Source organism: Nestor notabilis, unplaced genomic scaffold (genome assembly GCF_000696875.1).
Source record: "Nestor notabilis isolate BGI_N333 unplaced genomic scaffold, ASM69687v1 scaffold804, whole genome shotgun sequence".
In the NCBI taxonomy this organism is placed as follows: Eukaryota; Metazoa; Chordata; class Aves; order Psittaciformes; family Psittacidae; genus Nestor; species Nestor notabilis.
The window spans coordinates 18,803-38,451 of NW_009923986.1; the positions used below are offsets into that span (position 1 = coordinate 18,803).

The 19,649-nt window shown below is 35.8% G+C and overlaps 1 protein-coding gene across 1 annotated transcript in view; it reads right to left on the reverse strand.

Moving 5' to 3' along the window:
- LOC104399487 (dynein heavy chain 12, axonemal-like) overlaps positions 1 to 19,649 on the reverse strand; it is a gene marked incomplete at both ends in the record, with an annotated part of 46,774 nt that overhangs the window by 18,182 nt on the left and 8,943 nt on the right. Inside the window, 22 exons of the mRNA XM_010012409.1 lie at positions 580 to 768; positions 852 to 935; positions 1,512 to 1,652; positions 2,754 to 2,937; positions 4,263 to 4,372; positions 5,122 to 5,241; positions 5,531 to 5,776; positions 6,880 to 7,119; positions 7,539 to 7,691; positions 9,107 to 9,279; positions 9,515 to 9,671; positions 10,123 to 10,242; positions 10,858 to 11,140; positions 11,271 to 11,392; positions 11,578 to 11,772; positions 12,690 to 12,890; positions 13,258 to 13,443; positions 13,998 to 14,235; positions 15,114 to 15,307; positions 16,312 to 16,446; positions 17,432 to 17,557; positions 18,430 to 18,565. Of these exons, the coding sequence (XP_010010711.1) occupies positions 580 to 768; positions 852 to 935; positions 1,512 to 1,652; positions 2,754 to 2,937; positions 4,263 to 4,372; positions 5,122 to 5,241; positions 5,531 to 5,776; positions 6,880 to 7,119; positions 7,539 to 7,691; positions 9,107 to 9,279; positions 9,515 to 9,671; positions 10,123 to 10,242; positions 10,858 to 11,140; positions 11,271 to 11,392; positions 11,578 to 11,772; positions 12,690 to 12,890; positions 13,258 to 13,443; positions 13,998 to 14,235; positions 15,114 to 15,307; positions 16,312 to 16,446; positions 17,432 to 17,557; positions 18,430 to 18,565 (3,733 nt within the window). The remainder of the gene's footprint in view (positions 1 to 579; positions 769 to 851; positions 936 to 1,511; positions 1,653 to 2,753; positions 2,938 to 4,262; positions 4,373 to 5,121; positions 5,242 to 5,530; positions 5,777 to 6,879; positions 7,120 to 7,538; positions 7,692 to 9,106; positions 9,280 to 9,514; positions 9,672 to 10,122; positions 10,243 to 10,857; positions 11,141 to 11,270; positions 11,393 to 11,577; positions 11,773 to 12,689; positions 12,891 to 13,257; positions 13,444 to 13,997; positions 14,236 to 15,113; positions 15,308 to 16,311; positions 16,447 to 17,431; positions 17,558 to 18,429; positions 18,566 to 19,649) is intronic.

Sequence of the window (19,649 nt, forward strand, 5' to 3'; positions counted from 1 at the left end):
CTAGATAATTAGCTAACTCTGAACAAAGATTTGAAGGCCAGGTTTACACTGACTTTGATTCAAAATATCATTTCCCCCCCTCACCTTGAAAATTAAGACATCAAGCTTGTTAATCATGTCCACAGGTACCATATGACCCCTACAATCATATGTCTTGAAACAAAAAAACCCTCCACTGAAATAACTACAGCAATACAAGAGCAACAGCCTAAGGATTATACCACAGAGTTTGCAAGGAACTACATGTATGTTTCCCGTAACATAAAATACTTCCCTATTCAACATGATACCTTTAAAGAAAAAAAAAATGTCTAGGAAGACTTCTCCCACAGTGTTTTAAATACTTACTTTACTTTTGAAAAGAATAAGGTAACAACTATGATCAAATTACAAGTCTTACCTAAGATTATCATTTTAACTTTCCAAAATGGACCCAAGAGTTGCCCTCCTCGGAACAACAGGAGGCTGCTGCATATTCATTCTGAATGTGCTTGCCATGAGACAACAGTCCCTCCCTCCCAAGGGTAACAGAACGGAAATGGCCACCAAGCTTCTGCACGGAAAAATGGGAAAAAATACCTTGCACTGTTTCTGACGGAGTCTTAATGCTGGTGGTATTAACCAATCAAAAAGTCCCTGCAGAAGATCTTGGTGTTCCTTTAAGTTAAGAGGTTCAGGCAGCTTATTCAACCAAGATGTAACAAGTGGCTTCCAGCCTAGTTGAGAAGGTTCCAAATAAATCATGCCACAACGACTGACTGTAGCAGGCTAAAGCAAAAATATGAACTCATTTTATTATACATTTAATATATTGAACTTTGGTTTATGTTTTCATTAAATACAAAACTTACTGATGCCTGGGAAAGATCCATTGTTTCAAAAATAAGACTCATCTGAAGGGACATTTGAATGATTTCCCCACTCATCAAACAAAGCTTTAATAATAAAAAAAAAAAATAAATCAAAAGCAAGATTAGGAAAAAAAATTAGTTGTAAATTACATGTCCTACCACAGGAGAGTTCTAAATGAAAATCAGAAAAAGCAAGTATAATCAAAGGCAAGGTCAGCCACATAAAATGTTTCATCACTTGGAGCAACAATCAGTTTTTTCAAACTTTAGCTAAATTCTCACTTAAACCACAGTACTCCACATTATCCTACCAGTAGGTTCACCACAGGTAACTAACAATCTTGCATATTACAGGAATAAAGAAAAGACAGCAAGCAGAAAGGAGAAAGAGTATCTGCTGCTGCTGTTGTTAATACTGAAGCATTCCAGCTGGAGACCCACCATTCCTTCTTATTAAAAGTCCAGTCTGAGTATTTTGACACACCCACATCCAGAACAGAAACTTCAAATGTCGTCTCTAATTTTTATATTCACTTTGAGATTCCTAAGGCCCATTTTCAAAAGTGCTGTAAGGTCACTGTTTGCATTTGTGGTTTTAGATGTAAAAGAAGATTTTCAAAATGTCACATTACTTAGACATTTATTTCCACTGACTAATACCTTTTTGTTGTCATCCAAAACTGTGTTCATGCTTTCTATCCACAGAGTATCAATTGGGCCATCAAAGATAACCCATTTGCGTTCAGGAGTCTCAGATAATGCAAATTCTCGGAAAGTGTTAGCAACTATACCATCTGTCCACTGGAGGGGAGAACAGAGGAATTCAAAGACAGACATAGTATACAGAGTTCAATTTAAACTGCAAGTAACAGAACGACCTTCCATTTCTTTTCAGTCCTCTCTTAACTATTCTTCTATTGCTCTGCAGAGAGCAGAACATAACTTTGAAGCTTCACTGAGGGTCATGCAACATCAGCAAATTCTAAATTAGTGGTGTTTTCACTTTAAAAATTACTGTAACAAACAGAAAGTTACAATTTACAGAAACTCCGAAGTGCTTCTGCTCTGTCTTGCATCTGTTCTTCACCAGAGTCACCTGAAGTTTCACTATTTCATACTCTTCTTCATCGTTTCTTCTTCAAAATAAGGTTCACGCTTGGGGACCCAAGAGATCATAAGTTTTTCTAGATAGTTTTTGTACTACTTTGATTATACTGGTTAGAAATGGACAGAGAAATGAATATGGTTACATTTTGTCTCATTTCCTAGCATGGATGCAACTATATTAGGACAATGACCCTCAGAACGCTATTGCTTTTTTTTGCATATTCAAGCCTACATAACTTCATACACACGGTACTGCACATTTTATACACTAACTTAAAACAAGCCATAAAAGTATCAGTTAAAATAAAACCTATACTTGTATTCTTATCTCTGTTCATATAAAATTATGCATTCAATGGTTTACTATCCAGAATAATTGAGGTCTGATATCTAAAAAACAAAAGAAAAAAGGAAAGCACTAGAAATACTACAAAGCAGAAGATGGGATTATTAACTCCTAGTCTTAAACTCATACTGGTATGTTTGTTTCTTTTTCCTTAAAACCAAACCAGTAATTTAATTTATAGCACAGCCCTATAAACACTGTGTGGAGTCCAAGGAACGAATGAAGAAATGCTACCTGGAATTAGGACTTAAAAAACAGAAGCAGGAGCACTGTCAATTGCCCTTCCTGCCTCCTGAAAACAGCTGTGAATGACACCAGGAATTAACCTGAAGTTAGAACACACTTACACAAGTACACTCATACAAACCCCTGGAAAGCTACCACATGTGAGAGGAAGAAACAGATAAAGGTGTGCAATTACTACATGCTGTTTTTAAAACATACATTACCTCATGGGATACCAAATCAAACTGTCCAAAAAGCTGACCCATAGTGATTGACTTTGGATTCACGGTTCTAAAAATTACTTTTTCTTCTTCACCATAACCACGCTCTTTCATAAGAGACAGTGTATCTGCCAACACATGGAGAATTTTGGTCTTCCCAGAAAAAGGTTCCCCTACCAGCATAAAGCTGTTAGATGAAAAAAGAAAAGCTATTAATAAATTTGCCTCTCAATTTAGGCTTTTACAGACCACATGAAGGCCAATTGCATCATTCAGATGCTTAAAGCAGTTTTCCACCTAATTTTCAAAAAGCAGAACAATTAAATCTGACTTGTATATATGAAACATCATTTAGGCAAACCCAGTTCATTTGTACATGTAAATCTGACTGCACAGCCACTGTACACAAGTTGTCCTCTAAAACAGATGTACTGCCACGCTAGTTCATTTGCAGAATTAAAGATTAATTTCTAGTTTCTTTTCAGTCTAGTACAAGTTTATAACAGAGTTCTGGAAGAATACACATAGTAAGAACAGTAAGAAAAACCATCGAACAACCTTTCTTCATCCATATTTTAAAATGGCTTTTTCAGTCACCCAGCAGAGGGATGCAACTGTAACAATGTCACACTGGAAAAAATAATTAATAAGCTGAATATTAGCAATCATATGGCCAATGTCGTATTGTATTTATTTTCTCCACACAGTTGCTATTCAGTAATACAAGCTAGGAAGAAAATGGCAGAGATAGATCTGATAACTAATATTTCAAACCAAACTTCTGGAGTCTTAAGACCTCATGGAGCTGTTGAAACAAGACCAGAGAAGGCCACGAGGATGACATGGGGCTGGAGCATCTCCCATACAAAGGGAGATGACAGGCTGAGAAAACTAGGGCTGTTCAGCCTGGATAAGAGCAGCTGTGTGGAGACCTCATAGCAGCCTTCCAGTATCTGAAGGGGACCTACAAGGATGCTGGGGAGGGACTCTTCATCAGGGACTGTAGTGGTAATGACAAAGGGTAATTGGTTTAAACTGAAACAGGGGAAGTTCAGGCTAGGTATAAGGAAGAAGTTCTTTACTGTGAGGGTGGTGAAGCACTGGAACAGGTTGCCCAAAGAAGTGGTGAATGCCCCATCCCTGGCAGCGTTCTAGGACAAGTTGGACAGAGCCTTGGGAATGTGATCTAGTATGAGGTGTACCTGCTTACAGCAGGGAGGTTGCAACTAGATGATCTTAAGGGCCTTTTCAGCCTTAACTATTCTATGATTCTCTATCTGCACCTAAAATCATTACACAGGTGAGGCTACTTCTGATATCAAGAGTTGTACGATTCCCCAAACATACAAGAATCTTGGGACATGTAAAAGTAGTACTGGTGATCAACTGTTTCAACATAAACAGAAACATTTTGCCACCCTTAGGTCCACTTATACTTGAAATAAATAACCACTATGGTATAAGCTAAAATTACAAAAAATGCTTCCTGTGAAAGAGTAATGAGAATCTTACCCATGTCGAACAATCATCATTTCATATGTCTGTATCATTTTCTCTAAAAAAGTTTTTACAGGTTGGGCATTATGTCGAATGCAACATTCGTTGGCACATTCCAGAAAATCCTAAAATCAAAACAGATTGCAATCTTATCGTTCCTACAATTTACATTTCTGTCTTCGACTACAGTAGAACAGTTTATGCTCCTATTTATCTAATTTATTAATAAGGGTTTCAAAATAATTAATAACTAAAATACTATTAACCAGAATATAGCAAATATCCCCAGAAAGAAAAAAACAAAAATCACTTCTCCACTTCATATGCTACATATGCTGGAACAAGGGTTAACTATGGTTTTGGTCTTGAGTCAAAGGCATATCACCATCAGGAAACCAACAGTGTGCTTTGGAACAATATGCTTTTAACAAGACTCTAGTATTTACTGTAAATTTTTAAAGTTAATCATTTTGTCTTTTCCAACATGCTCATCTTCCCAACACCTCCTGCAAAGGAGCAATGTTTTAATTGTCGTATAAACAAAAGAAAGTACAAACAGAAAGCTTAACCTCACTTGATTATGTCCAAAAATTAGGAAAGAAATCAGCTAAAGACCCTAAAATTTGGTAAACCTGCAGGTCAATTTTGGATCTGCAGGGTGTCTTACACAACCCTTCTGGATGTAAGGGAACTCAGATATGGATTATACTCAGAACAGAGACAAGAATTTTCTTTGGTACTACAACTCATTGCAAATGTTCAGTAATTTTCCTTAACTTGCAATAACTCACAAATTACTGTATTAATTACCATTGGTTAAAACCAAAACAACCCACAATGATTATGGCCAAGAAAAAGTTACACGCATACTCACAGCATAGTCTGCTTCAGGAAGCTCAATTCCAGGAAACAAATCACTAGTTATACCCATGAACAGAGGTATATCATGTGACAAAAACTTGGGCTCATTCACATCCTTAATTGATCTCAGAAGCTACAGGAAACAAATCTACATTTTACTGTTCTTATTAGAAACACAGAATAAACTGTACAGCAAATAAAATAATCTAATATATAATAAGAATTAATTAATTAGATGGTGCCTTCAATAGGCAGTTAAGCACAACTGTGATTCACTGGAAAGCACAGCATGTATTCTATTATCTTCATTTCACAAAGAAATGTTGATCAGCAATGTGACACGATGTGGTGGAACTGCCTTCAGAATTCAGACCTCCATGCATCTGTAAAATTCCTTAGGAATTATTCCCTCAGGAACTCACCAGTATATCTTCATCTTCTGTGGGAAATTTGAGTTTTAGATTCCCAGCAGCCACCAACACAGCTTTAACTGCTCGCATACCATAGTCATAGTGATACTGAGAGGAAAGCTGTTCTGAACAAAGCCTGTAGGTCATGACTATCTTCACTGACAGTGACTTAGCATTAAAAAATCCATATGAATAGAGTGAAATTTCTGCTATCAGAGCATAGTTCGGAACCATCATGGCAACTGTTCGGAAAAGAACCTGAAATACAACCCACAGAAATATTGTTAAATGATTTATTGAGGAATGGAAAGTAAATCAGAACTTTCACAGGTGATGGATCATACCATTTCTAACTGAAAACAGTAATAGCATTTTAAATGAAGTACTGCTTAGCATGATTAGGTAAGCTGTGGATTACTTAAAACAGTTACAGTGGAAAGCAGTGGCCTGCAGAACATTTGGGAGCCAATGAAATAGAGGAATTACCAATGTTTGCAGCTTATAATTCACTAGGACGCTAATACAAGCAAGCTACCATCAAGATCCACCTCAATGAACAATCTGGTGCAGAAAAGCGCTGTTTCTCCCAGCTCTTTTCCCCCATCATTGTCTCAAGAATGCAGTGCCTTACATGGATACATCTGACATAGCAGAAAGCAAAGGAAGGGGTTGCACATAGCAGGTGAGAGAATACACTTCCTTCCTTCAAGTAATCTGCAGCTGGTAATACTCTTCACATCGCACTGACTCTGCATTGCATTCACAGCATTTTTCCCACTGTGGCAACTTTCTCTGGCCCAGTAACTCTGTGCCATGTTGAGGCTTAAGGAACAGATGCTGTTCCAAAAGGTTCCGGATTACTTTGCTAAAGCCAAGCTTCCTCAATGAAACAACAAACCTAGTCAAAACAATCACCTCAAAGATTTTATTTGATCAGGTAATCTAAGCAAAATCATTACATGTATTAAATGTAGTTTGCTAACACCTCTTAAATAAGACTACAATAAATATAATGTAAAAATACTTTCTTAAAGCATTTTTTCCAACACAGCCCTCCATCTTAAAAAAGTTAGCATCCAATCTTATAATCTACCCCCAGCCTGACACATTACAGCCTTTGGCCTGGAAAAATAATCATGAAAACCACTAACAGACACAAGAAAATTAAAAACTATTTCTAATTACTTCAAAAAGAACATAGTACTTGGGGTGGGGGGAGAGGCCTAGTGTGTGTAAATCACGTAACAAGTATATGTGTATATTCCAGGTGGTACAGCTGAACTAACACCAGCAATATACGTCCCTCAATTTTTTTGGAAGGAATTCATTCTTAAGCAGAAGTATGTACATTATTATTTTACCTTCAGATTATCTGGAAGTTCAGAACGTCCTGCATAGCCTGGATTCATAGTAATAGCTACAAAACAGTTGGGATTAAGTTTCAGTTCTGTTCCTTCAAAAATAAATGTTTCTAGCTTCATCTGTATAGCTCTCTGGATGCACAGGATCTGCTGTGCTACGACAGACAGTACTTCCAGTTCAATGCGATTGAATTCATCAAAACATGCCCATGCACCTGATGAAGCCAAACCCTTGAAAAACTGCAAATGAAGAAGCACAGCAATAATATCACTAACAGAAACTTAGCAGATTCAGAAGAAACTAAGAGTATCATGTTGGCAGTTTAATTACATGGGAGATACAATTATGATAATAGTATCTAAGCTGGTTTAGAGCGAGGATCAGTGATGTACTGAAGAACAAAGTCTTTTTTTGGTTCTAAAGAAAGTTAAATCAGAAGATTCTGATCCTGTGAACTCTTGTTTCTTTCATGTTTTAATTAGCAACTTAATAGGGCTTCATAAAGCACAGAAAACTAAACACATGTAGAGACCAGTATATAACATCCAAGGGTAGCAGACCACAGCTGCCACATTTATTTAAGTGGCTATGCAAAGCAGGGACCCTACAGTTTTCATCCTTAAAAACAAAATACAGAATGCATTTATTTTCTGTTTACCTTTCCCATTGCCAGGTAGTCGAGGCCATCAGAGCAGTTGAAAACAACACATTGAACAGCAAGAGCCTTAGCCAAATCCTTGGTAGTCTCTGTTTTGCCTGTCCCGGCTGGACCCTCTGGGGCACCACCAAGGTTTAAATAAAAGGCTCCAATCTAAGAAACAGAGATAGTGTACAGAAATTATTCATACTTCATTCATATAAAATTATTCTGAGTGGAAATGTTAACTTAAATTGCACTAGAGAGTTTCATACTGTTGTTGTACCTGACATAAAAAAATAAATAAATAGATATATTAATTAAAAAAGCTGAAATTTACTTACAGCTTGGAAATTGAATTTTGACCGTAAAAGAGAGTTCAATTTTATTATCATCATGACCATGACTGCTTACTCAAACTCTGTTCTTGCTTAGATACATCTTTCAAATTAAATGTGATGCAGCAACTTGGTTGCTACTCTTTTTTATCTGTTTGTCCTTTTCTTTCCTATGCTGTCCCCTTTTTGTTGCATGTGTGTTCTACTGACCATTATATATTCCCTCCTATATTCCACTGAAGTAGGAGTAACATCTGACAGAAGACAATACAGCTTCAGACTCTAAACAAAACCTCAGATGTATCTGGCTTCCAAACCACAGTTACAGGGCCACAACTATATCGACAAGCACTGGGAATACTGTTTTAAGACCTTGTGGACAAAGGATATAACCTCCATTTGCCAGAATGCCAGGCTACCAACTGCTTTGCTCCAAGGTTCAAGGTCTGTAAGCCTAAAAAAGAAACAGACTACCATCTGCATCTCCTGCTCACACCAATGTACCCTAATGTTTTGATAAATAGGTACTGAGCAGCAGCTACAAACATGCCATAAAAATTGGAAGCTATGAAAAGGGCAAAGAAAAAAGTATCTTCAAATGCATCAGTCAGGTCTTTTTGACCTTTTCTTTCTTAAACCTTACGGAATTTGTGATTAGGTCTCCACAGCATGAAAATTACCATCTTAGAACAGGAGGAAGATACGTGTGTAGTAAAACTCCAGCCAAACAAACTGCAGTATAGTCAGAAAAGCCATATCTGAGATGACTTTGATAACTTTCAGTTGTCAGCTTAGTTGAGGATAGACCAGTACAATAATCAACATCGCTAACAAGAGCAGGGACACTAGAAAATTGTCAAACTCTTGTACTAGTCTTAGGAACAATACAATCACAAGTTGATCCTTCTCCACTTTATTTAGCAATAGCGATCATCAGAAAAGGATTTTGTGTTCTTGTAATCTAGACAGCAATAAAAATATTGGGGTGTTTTTTTCTGTTTGTATTTTAAAGATATCCACAACAGAACAATACACTAATATTTCAGTCAAGTTGGTGAGCTGTCCAGATTTGTTGTTCTAAGTCAGTTTTGCATTCAATATTCTATAGAAACTGCAATCCTTGAAAACTGCATTTTAACAGAAATACCTAAGTCTGACAGCAACTGCAAGCTCAAAAAGTATGGCTGTAATGTATGGCTAAGAAATACTATAGTAAATACAGTATTCAGTAGCACTGGTGGAAGATCATACCAAGGTGCGGTAACACCTGTCTGTAAGAGGAGTGATGACAAGGCGTGGTGAGTTTCCGAGGTATTCATAGGCATATTTGACATTGCAATTAATGATGCAGACACGAGCATTCTCACATTGCCAATAATATCTTAGTTGTGCAAGCCACTGGAAGTCTGTTTCACATGTCACGCCTGACAAACACAGAATTGAAAGCAATCATAGAAAGTGTTCTACGTAACTGGATTTTCTATTAGGTTTAAATTTAAAACAGCTTTGAAATGATTAATGCTGATGCTCACATCCAAATCCTTGCATATCTATCTTAATACTGCTGTGTTTTAGGCAGCAAAATCAGATTGGTTAGCTATTTTTAATAAACTATGTATTAAGGAACATGTGAAGAAAAATGCTTTAACAGATAATTACCACTTTCAATCATATCCCCGACGACATCTCTAGCATGAACATCAATAGTAACCAAGGCACCCAGGGTAGTCCTTGTTTGCTTTGACAATTTGCCTCTTACCAGCTCTACAATATCATTAAGCTGAAGCTGAAGTGTGTCATAATAATCCTTTAAACCCTAGGAGAAAAAAGGTAATTATGAAACTGATTATGTGACAGTTTCAAGTGTTCCAGATTTCTTCATGCTGACTAAGCATGAAGAGATTGCTATTAAGCCATTGAGTCTATGGAGATGGCTTATTAAGCCATTCTTTTACATTGTTTTATTGTTACAATGTTACAATTGTTACATTGTTTACAATGTTTTTGCATCAACTTCTAATTCACAGTTATGCATTTATGTTGCAAAGCTACATTTTAATCTATACTTGCTCTAAACAAGAATATTGAAGTACCTGAATCAAAGGTATAAATCACTGTACATAAACTCATATCAAACTCATATGGCGATCCTTTTACAAATTTTATTTTGGTTGTAGAAAAAATATTTGATTAAGTAAAATACATTAGATGAAATGAAATAAAATTTATAAAGTTTTTTTTTTTAAAGATAATGCATTACAAAATACCTCTGGTCCATTGCAAAGAACTTCATGTACCTCACTTGTCCAGAACATTTGAGACACACACAATACTACTTGTCCAGGCCATTCCAGAACCCATCTTTTTCTCTCAGTCTCTATATATGCCTGAGTTAAACACAGTATACAAATACAGTGTCAGTGCACATATATTATAATGTAATATAAAAGCATACAATGGGATCCTATTAATATCCTTGGCTAAAAAATATTATTTGCCTATTTCCAAAGTCAAAACAAATTTTTAAATGCTCTTTTTGCCTTGGATTTGCAATATGACATCAAATAATTTTAAAGATTCTTGTCATTATCTTTCCTTATTATGTAAATATTCACAACTTCCTAACTTCACACAAAGAAACATTTTCTGGCTAATGATTTTTTTTAGGAGGGAGCACATGTAATACAAGTGTTGCATTTCTAACTTGTAATTAAATAAAAAAACCCTAAATAATTTTTGTTGGGTGACATACCCTATAAACACAGTATTGCTGCCAAGCTTTTAAAAGAATTTATATTTTAAAAGAATTTATATCCAGCGCTAGAGGAAAATGGCTTGATTCTTATTCAAACTAAACTCTTACTTATCTCCCTGGTCTATAACTACAAGTCATGTTATCCTGGTCCCATAATCTCATCAACTCTTGTGTTGAGAAGAGAATAGACAGCCTTACAATAAAAAAGGCCTATTTGTGCCACAGTTAATTGTTACAAACACCATACCATTCTTGATCTAGCAATAACATCATGTATAGTCTTCAGCATAACATCTTCTACTTGAATTAACCACTTCTCCACTGCACCTCGAGCTTCAGAAGTAGAAATATTTGAAATCAGTTCCACGCGCTCGCCTTCAGAACTATACATTGCTTTAATATCCAAATTGGGAAGGAAATCTAGTTTAGCAATGCCTTCAAAACACTTCTTCAAGTGAGGCTGAACTCTGAGAGGATCCTTAGTCTCCGACAGGATCTCCAACATTTCGTCATTAGACAAGAAAAAGAAGCTAAAAAAAATAAATTTAGCAAAACAAAAAAGCCAACTGTGTTATCCAGGTCTCTTAAAGGCTGACCTTATCACAACAAAATAAACATTCAGATTTGTTTCTTTTTTTAAATAGCCCAAACTCATCATACCGGGGAAAGAAAAGACGTTTTTTCTCAAGATAAGCATTAAGCCCTTTCATGATTTTGTCCATAAGCTCATTAGAGTTCTGAAGCTTCTCCAATAATCCAACCAAAGAAGTAACAACGAGAACCTGTAACAACATGCACCAAATTGTAAGTTATAAATAAGATACTTTAAACCATAGAAGTTATTCAAATAATGTACAACAAGCTGAGGCAACTGATGTAGTAGAGCACTGTATATATTCTAAAAGCAAAAGCACTGACCAGAAGAGAGAAGCTACTGTTCCCTTTTAGTGCTGTATATTTTCCTTACCTTTGGGTCTTTGGCACAATGCTTCATAATATCTTTCCAGTGTCTATCCACAGTCTGAAAGAGACGACCCTCTTCTGGCATCTGTTGCATAATATCCTCAGAAGAAAAAATGGGCTCCAAATACAGCCACTGTGCTTGAACTTTCAGCCATTCATCAGTAATGTCCTGAATTTGAATTAGGCGACTTTCCCATTCCTTAGTAAATTTTTAAAGACTGTTACCATAACATTACCTTAATAGTGCTATGATCATTTAACAACTTGATGGTTAAGCAATACCCAGGAGGCTAGCAGTGACAAATTCTGTTTCATCTCCCCACAGCTCCTGTTTTGCAGCTGAATTACAGCAGGGACACACGAATAGCAGGAAGGCCACACTAGATCACAGCAGAGATCCAGCCAGCCCAGTATCCCACCACTAAAGTGGACAATAGAAGATACCTCTGGAAAAGGCTGGAGAGGCTGCCTATAAAGGGTAAATACTATCTATGTTCACTGAGCCTGCTTTAACCTAAAGATTTTCTATGTAAACCAACAAAGAAATAGGGAGGGTAACAGCAGAGCAATTTCACCAGCTTCTCTCCTGTCAGTAGTAAAGGTGTTGGCACCACAAAGACTACTCTAGACCCCTGCAAATACAAAAGCAAGTGTAAAGTGATCCCATCTTTGTTCAGAGGCCTGAATAAAAAAAACATTCTCCCAGCCCTCAAGAAGTTTCCTTGCCCAGATGAAAACACTATATTCAAAATTTGAGTCCAAAACTCAATGATTAAATCACTAATTGTTATGAAAAATTATAAAAATCATTATGAAAAATAATAAAAACATAATTTTCAGTTATTGAGAAGCAATGTTGAAGACACTAATCAAAATAGTGATTTTGTAAAACATATGAAAAAAATGATCACGTTCTCTTGGTTGCACTTAAATCTGAATGGAATTCCAACACAGAAATAAAGTAAGTAGGACTTATATGAACTTAAAAGAATCTTGCTGAAAATCAAGCATTTCATTAACAAGTCAGGTAATAAAGCTGCAATACAATTGGCATACACTGGCATTATAGTTAACCTGCAAACAAAAATGGTTAAAAAAACCCCGTACACATCATACCCTGATTTCTGTGTCAAATGCTTTGATGAAAGGTGATCCTCTCATTGTCTGAGTTTTCATAATCTGATCGTCAAGAATAGCTTGAATCTCATCCACCGCAGACAGAATATGAACACCAGTATCACGATACAGATTTGTACTGAAGTAAATCGAGTCCCAGGTTTCCATCATGGCATGCATTGCTTTCTCTAAGGAAAATTCCTACAGTTTAAAAAGAAAATAGCTCATTTTAGTCACTGCATTATTTTTTTCCAGCTCACTAATTCAACACATAGGTGTATCTAGCTGAATAAGCTATTGTACTTCTATCAGCATAAGTTAACTTCTTGTTATTATTCATTTTAGTGTATCATTTTCTAGTGCACAGAAAGCACTCGGGAAATACTAATGATGCAACAGGAGATACAAATGTTTACACACTCACTTTTATAATCTAATGGCCAAAGTCTCACCAAATTTCTTTTGTTGCAGAAGGGTAAAGACAAAAAAAAATCTTGAAAGCAATGAAAGCCATCACTAAGAGACCTGATGTCACATTTGTCACTATTGAACCTCTCTCTATGCTTACCTTGGTTGCAGCTACACTTATAGTTGAAAACGTTTCCAAATAAGGTTCTAGATTCTGCTTTAAAACTTTTCTCAGGGTAGTTCCAGAGTCTGGTGTTAAATCATATCCTACTATATTTGACATCTGCTGCCAATGACGAACTTTCATGCCGGGATTACAAAAGATAGTCACAGTGGGAATGTTTTCCTAATTAAAGAAAAACATTTATAAGGTAAAAATTGTGGTGTGTATTATTTCTTAACTTTTTAATCCTCTTTGATGCACACTTAATACTCTGCTGCAGTAGCTGATGACATGAACATATTTTCTGAGAAGTGCAGATGGCTCCATTCAGTTCCCCATTCCATTTCTAAATAACTGTAGTCAGTTACTGAAGAAGAAATATAAAACTATTAAGCATAGTATTAGCAGAAAAGTATTGATTTTTCAGCTACATTATGTTAAACTGGGCTGCCATTAACATAAAATCTAAATCCCATTTCAAAATTCCCAACTATATCCTTAAACGTTTCTCTGCATTGAAAAACTACTTTTCTCCTTTATATGTTCACTGTTTAACAATTCACATTCTAAAAAGATATCTAAAATATCCAATTTAATTAAAATGAAAGGGACAGTAAAATCTGGAAATGGTGATTCAGATCTCTCTCTCTGTAACAATAGAAGTCTCTGACACTGGATCATGCATCCTGACGTTTGTCCCTCAGCACCAAATATTAATACCCCTCACCTTTTCTTACCTTAAAATCTTTAATTTGCTCCAGAACAGAAGTACACATTGCAATAGCTGGATTTGCTTTTGTTTCTCCTCTCTTTTCTTCTACAGGTTTGCGCTGTGATGTCTTATCCTTCTCTTGTTGCATTTTCTTCTGCTTTTGTTGGAAGAATCTTGACATTTTGTATATCTCTCTAAAAAAGTCATCAGCCTCAGACTCCATGCTTTCCCCATTTAGTTCCATAAAGGTACCATCCATCCATCTGGGAAAACCCACAAAGTTAGAACAACAAATGAAGTCCAGAAATAATTAGAACTTTGTTTTGCAATACAAACAAGATGTAGATTTATAGTTATTTAAATTAGACCAAAGCTCTTGTTCCCAATTATTTTCATTCTGTGCAAAATTCTAAGGCCCAACTAGAGGTGGCTTGATCACACTCTTCTGTGTATTTGTGTTATTCTCTGAAGTCAATTACATACTGAAACCAAGTAACTGCATGGACTGAAAAATATTATGTGGGTTATCTGTATCTCTGGATACAGATCAACATATGACATCAAAATATACTAGGCCTTTGTATTTTCAAAACAATACATACTTCCTAGCCACATCATGCTATAACTTCTAAAGAATGAAGAAACTGGCAAATAATCTCACTTATCTTAGACATACTACAGTTTTCGTGACAGGATCTAGCCACCAGACAGCAATGTAATCTGTTGAGCACATCTACATGGCATTTTGGACAGCTGTTAGGTTCAAAATGGTTTTCATTACATACAAATTACGAGTTTTCTAATTGAGTTTGTTTCTGGTCTGGTATATAAAATGGCTTATAACACATTTCTTTCACAGAGTTCCTCTTATTATAGGCTTCACCAGCATGACCAATAAAGTTAGAACCCGGTATGCAATACACTTCTTTGCATTTCATTAAAAAATAAACCAACTGATATTTTTTCTAGCTGAATTAAAAATAATAACCCTGGCATGTAATTTTTATTACTATTATACTTGGATTGCTAATAACAAGTAGATGTTTCTAAGAAAACAAATCCATATTCTACATCTGACATGAACAAACCCAGCATGAATATTTTCCTGCTCTCCCTCATTTAGCTTCAAGAGCTAAATTACCTTTTTTCTGTTCGTTGCCATTTCAGTATAAGATGAAAGAGTTTCTGATATGGTTCAATCTCAGTTTTTAAAATTTTGAGGGCTGGAAATTCACTCATTTTCCATTCGAGCAGAGTCTCTTCTTTATTAATTATAGCTATTGTATCATCAGCCTCCTGTATGCGTTTCTGTAACATCCTCACATCAGCCACATACTGAAATAAAATAAACGTATGTCTTGAGAGATAACTAAGTTATGCTCTGAACAGTTATCAAAATAAGATATCCAAATATAAAAAGCTTTTGTATTTATTAAAATTTAAGAAAACATGAGTTAAAAAGTTGTCATCTTACCCTTCAGTAGATAAACTGAGAAGAACCCAAATTAACACTAAGAAAAATAAAGTTGGTTTTATCATTATTGAATTTAAGAGTAAAAAACCATTTTTAAAATGTTGGAGCTGTAACATTCACTGTTCCAGGAGGCAGGCATACACATGTTTATGTACCTGACATGTCATAAGGGCAATTGGGATTTATTACCTTAGGATTTCTGTTTTGTGCTTTGAAGTATTTTGGTTTTAGAAAACAAAATTTGTAAGCACAACTGAGATGTTCTTCAAGTGCAAGATATGCTTTGGTGATTGTAAAATACTCCTAGAAATGTGCAAAGTTTTGGAGCCAGTGGCCTGCTCTTCATTAGCATAAAAATGAAGTTTTGAGGTTTGTAGAAAAAAAAAGGAAAAAGAAAAGAAAATCAAATTGCTACCAATCACTCTTTCTAACCCACTATTTTCTCCTTCAGTTCCTCAATATATTAAAAACAGGGAAGGAATTTCTGATCTTACTGATGTTATTTGCAATTAATGTCACTGGGGCCAGAATTCCATGCTTTATATAAACCAGAGTAAAAAACCTACATTCACTTCTATATGTGTAACATCTTAGTGCTTGCTGGGATTACCCATCAGGTAATCCAAGCACAACTTTACAGTAAACTTCCCCCAGTCTGCCAAATGTTACTGCCAATGTAATACGTAAGGGGTAGGAGGCAGGATTCATTCTCTGAATTTTTTCATTGTGGCAAGAAGATATTAGATGGTTTAGTTCATATTTATTAACATAACTGATTACTTTAAATTCTAGGTTTTTTCCATGATCCCTGTGTATTCAATATACAAAACATTTCTGTGTGTTTTACATTAAATGTTAATCAGACCTGTTGCATGCGATGCAGTTCTGAATACTCTTCAAACTCTGCCACAGAATGCGTCAGCTTTTCTAATTCCATCGCTAGTTTCTCATGTTTCTGCATTAGTTCTTCCTCTCCTTTACGTTTAGACTTTTCAATCAGCTGCAAAACAATTGTGGGTTTTTTAAATGGTAAAAACGCAACACAAAAGCTGTTTTAAGTCCTGCCAATAATTAACATACACAGTACCATCTAAATTAAATACTTAGCACAAACAGACCAAAAATAAACAATCCAGATAAGTTATTATCCTCACAACAGTTGAAATTACTACCGGAGTTGCTTTCTAAATGTCACACTTAAGTGTGTGCAACACCTATATGTTAACATGGAACCCTTATCTCAGTAATCATAGCAGTTATGATTGCCTTGGAGGCCTCCTGCAGCAGTCAGACAAAAGATAGGAAAGTATCACAAAAAAAAACCAAACAAAAAACCCCCAAAACCATAGATTCTCATCTTGTTAGTTCTTAAACATTTTTATAAGAAATTATTAAAACTACTCTAAATTACTATAAAGAGGCAAGAGCCTTGAGTCAAGCCTAAAGGCTTGACTTAACCATCTCAGCCAGACAGAATGAATGCTAGTGAAATGAACAGAGAAGCAGAAGAAAATAATGTACAGTCACACAGAGAAAACTAGATGTTGCATATTTTCTATTAATGACAGCTACCTCAAAACCACAATGCCTACTGTTCTTTTATTGAGAGAACAAAATATCATTTTAACTAAATGACTTCCTGTCCAGAGCACTAATTCTTATTATGGCCTTATTATGGCAATCATATTTTCAGTACTAGTCAACTGCAGCGTAGCAAATTTTCATCTTCCTATGAATTACCTAGTACTGACCACAAACAAATTAGGATAATAGTAAGACCTGATGAAGGTTTTAAGAAATTACTCCACAGAAAGCCCTCTACTGATATAAAAAAATCTGGAAATATATTATTTATGAATGTCTAAGTTAGTATGATTCACGTTATATGTGTAGGTACATTTAGCCTGCTAAGGAAATTAATAGCTCATGTAATGTAAAAAATCTAACAAGTTAAAATATACCATAAACTAAGAAAATGCTCTTACATCATCATGCTCATCAAAAATAGGGTCAATCCTCTTTGGCCATAATTGAACTGTTGCATTCAGTGCAATGTCTTCAGGAGCAAATAAAAAAACATCTAAGAAGTAATCCAACTGCTGAGAGCACTTCTGTGAAAAGAGATTTCACAAAACTTTAAGTCTCATAGATCTGTTAGAATACAGGGTAGGACAATGTTATCTAAAAAGATAAAACATAAGTGTACATTTCATGGACTTTTCAGAATTCAGAGCTATTTCAGCCAACCGAATATTAATTTTCAAAATACATATTTAAAAAATATTCAAATATCTGCCCTGTTCATCAGCTTATTTCTCTAAATATGATTCCTGTGGCCTGTAAATCTACATGCAAAAATCCTAATATTATTAAAAACATAAACCCCATAAATTTTTCAGAATAAAAGTGTTATATTTACCGACCTATTAGCATAACAGAAAATCTGATACATATCATCACAACATATAGCAAAGAGCTTCTTATCCAGTAATGTTTTTGGCTGACCCATACCTTACACAGTTCTGTTCTGTGAGCACACACAAAGCACTACTGCTAATGTAACATCATCTATATTCTGCTCAAAGAGTAAATTGCTTCTTGTGTGCTCAAAGTTATGACTGGTTTTACACATAATATTCTTTTACACTTGTGTGTTACATTTTCACAAATAGCTTTTTAAGCAGCTATGAAGTAAGCCTCTAGGTACGAGCAACAAACTGAGTGTCTTACAATCTGCTATGATTTATTAAAAGCTGCATTTCCTTACCAACATGCAGAACACATGGGTGTGGGGAATAAGAATGAAAGGCATATGGCAAAGAATGAGCTGGACTTCCCCATTTGGTCTGAAGTAACACTGAGGATACAGTTTACCTATACCTGCACCATGATCAGACAAAAGTCTCTGCAATCCAGAATGAATTCTATATTTGTACAGGCCAGAATGTTTGGTAAAAGATTAAGAATCAAAAGAGTAATTTACCTTGATCCTTAACAAGAGGTCCTTAGTATCTTTGGCTTTGACATTCTTTATGTAAGCTACTGTTGCCACCATTTCTTCTGTTGTCTCAGGAACTTTTAATGCACGTTCCTTAATGGCTTCAAATTCCCTGCATATCCTATAGATTTATTTTACACAAATATCAAAACGTTAAGGTTTGAGTTTGACTGGCTTCAAGCTCAACTTTAATGGAATTAAAAGTTCAAACTACTTCTTTAACTCCCCCCACACCAACTCTGTTACTTTATGAAACAAAATAGGGAATATGACCAAGCCAGTCTAGAAAAATACTGTTTCTTAACTTGCAACAATTGATTTGTTTGGATTCTGGGGTATTGTTTTGCAATCAATATTTCAATTACTTTTGGTAAGGACATGAACCTAAGTACAGTATCACTGGCATACACACAAACACTTTCATAAATATTTTGTCATTGTGGTAATATGGAATCACTATAAAATTTGAATATAGTTGTTCATTTTAACCAAACAACTTAATATGACTTCACTTACAATTTAATCCATACCTGAAAATTAATGTCCTGTTTAATTAATTTGATATCCTTCTATGCTAAGGTCACCTGCCTAGTGGATGAAGGGAAGGCAGTGGATGTAGTTTTTTCTGCATTTTAATAAGGCTTTTGGTACTGTCCTTCACAGCATCCTTCTGGACAAGCTGTCCAGCTGTGGGGTGAGTGGGTTCACAGTGTACTGGATAAAGAACTGGCTGAAGCACAGAACTCAAAGGGTTGTAGTAAACGGGGCTACACCTGGCTGGCAATTGGTCACCAGTGCTGTTCTCAGGGCTCAGTTCTAGGGACAGCTCTGCTTTATACATTTATCAACAACCTGGATGCAGGAGTTGAATGCATCATTAGCAAGTTTGCTGATGATACCAAACTGGGAGGTGCTGTTGACTCTCTCGAAGGATGGGATGCCTTGCAGAGGGATCCAGACAGACTGGAGCACTGGGCTATGATTAATGGGATAAAACAAGTCGAAATGATGGATTCTGCACCTAGGATGGAGTAATGCCAGGCACAAGTACAAACTGGGAGAGCATGGGGAGCAGCCCTGCAGGAAGGGATCTGGGGTTGCTGGTGGGCAGCAGTCTCAGTATGAGTCAGCAGTGTGCCCAGGCAGCCAGGAGGACAAACCGCATCCTGGAGTGCATCACACACAGCTTAACCAGCCTGTCAAAA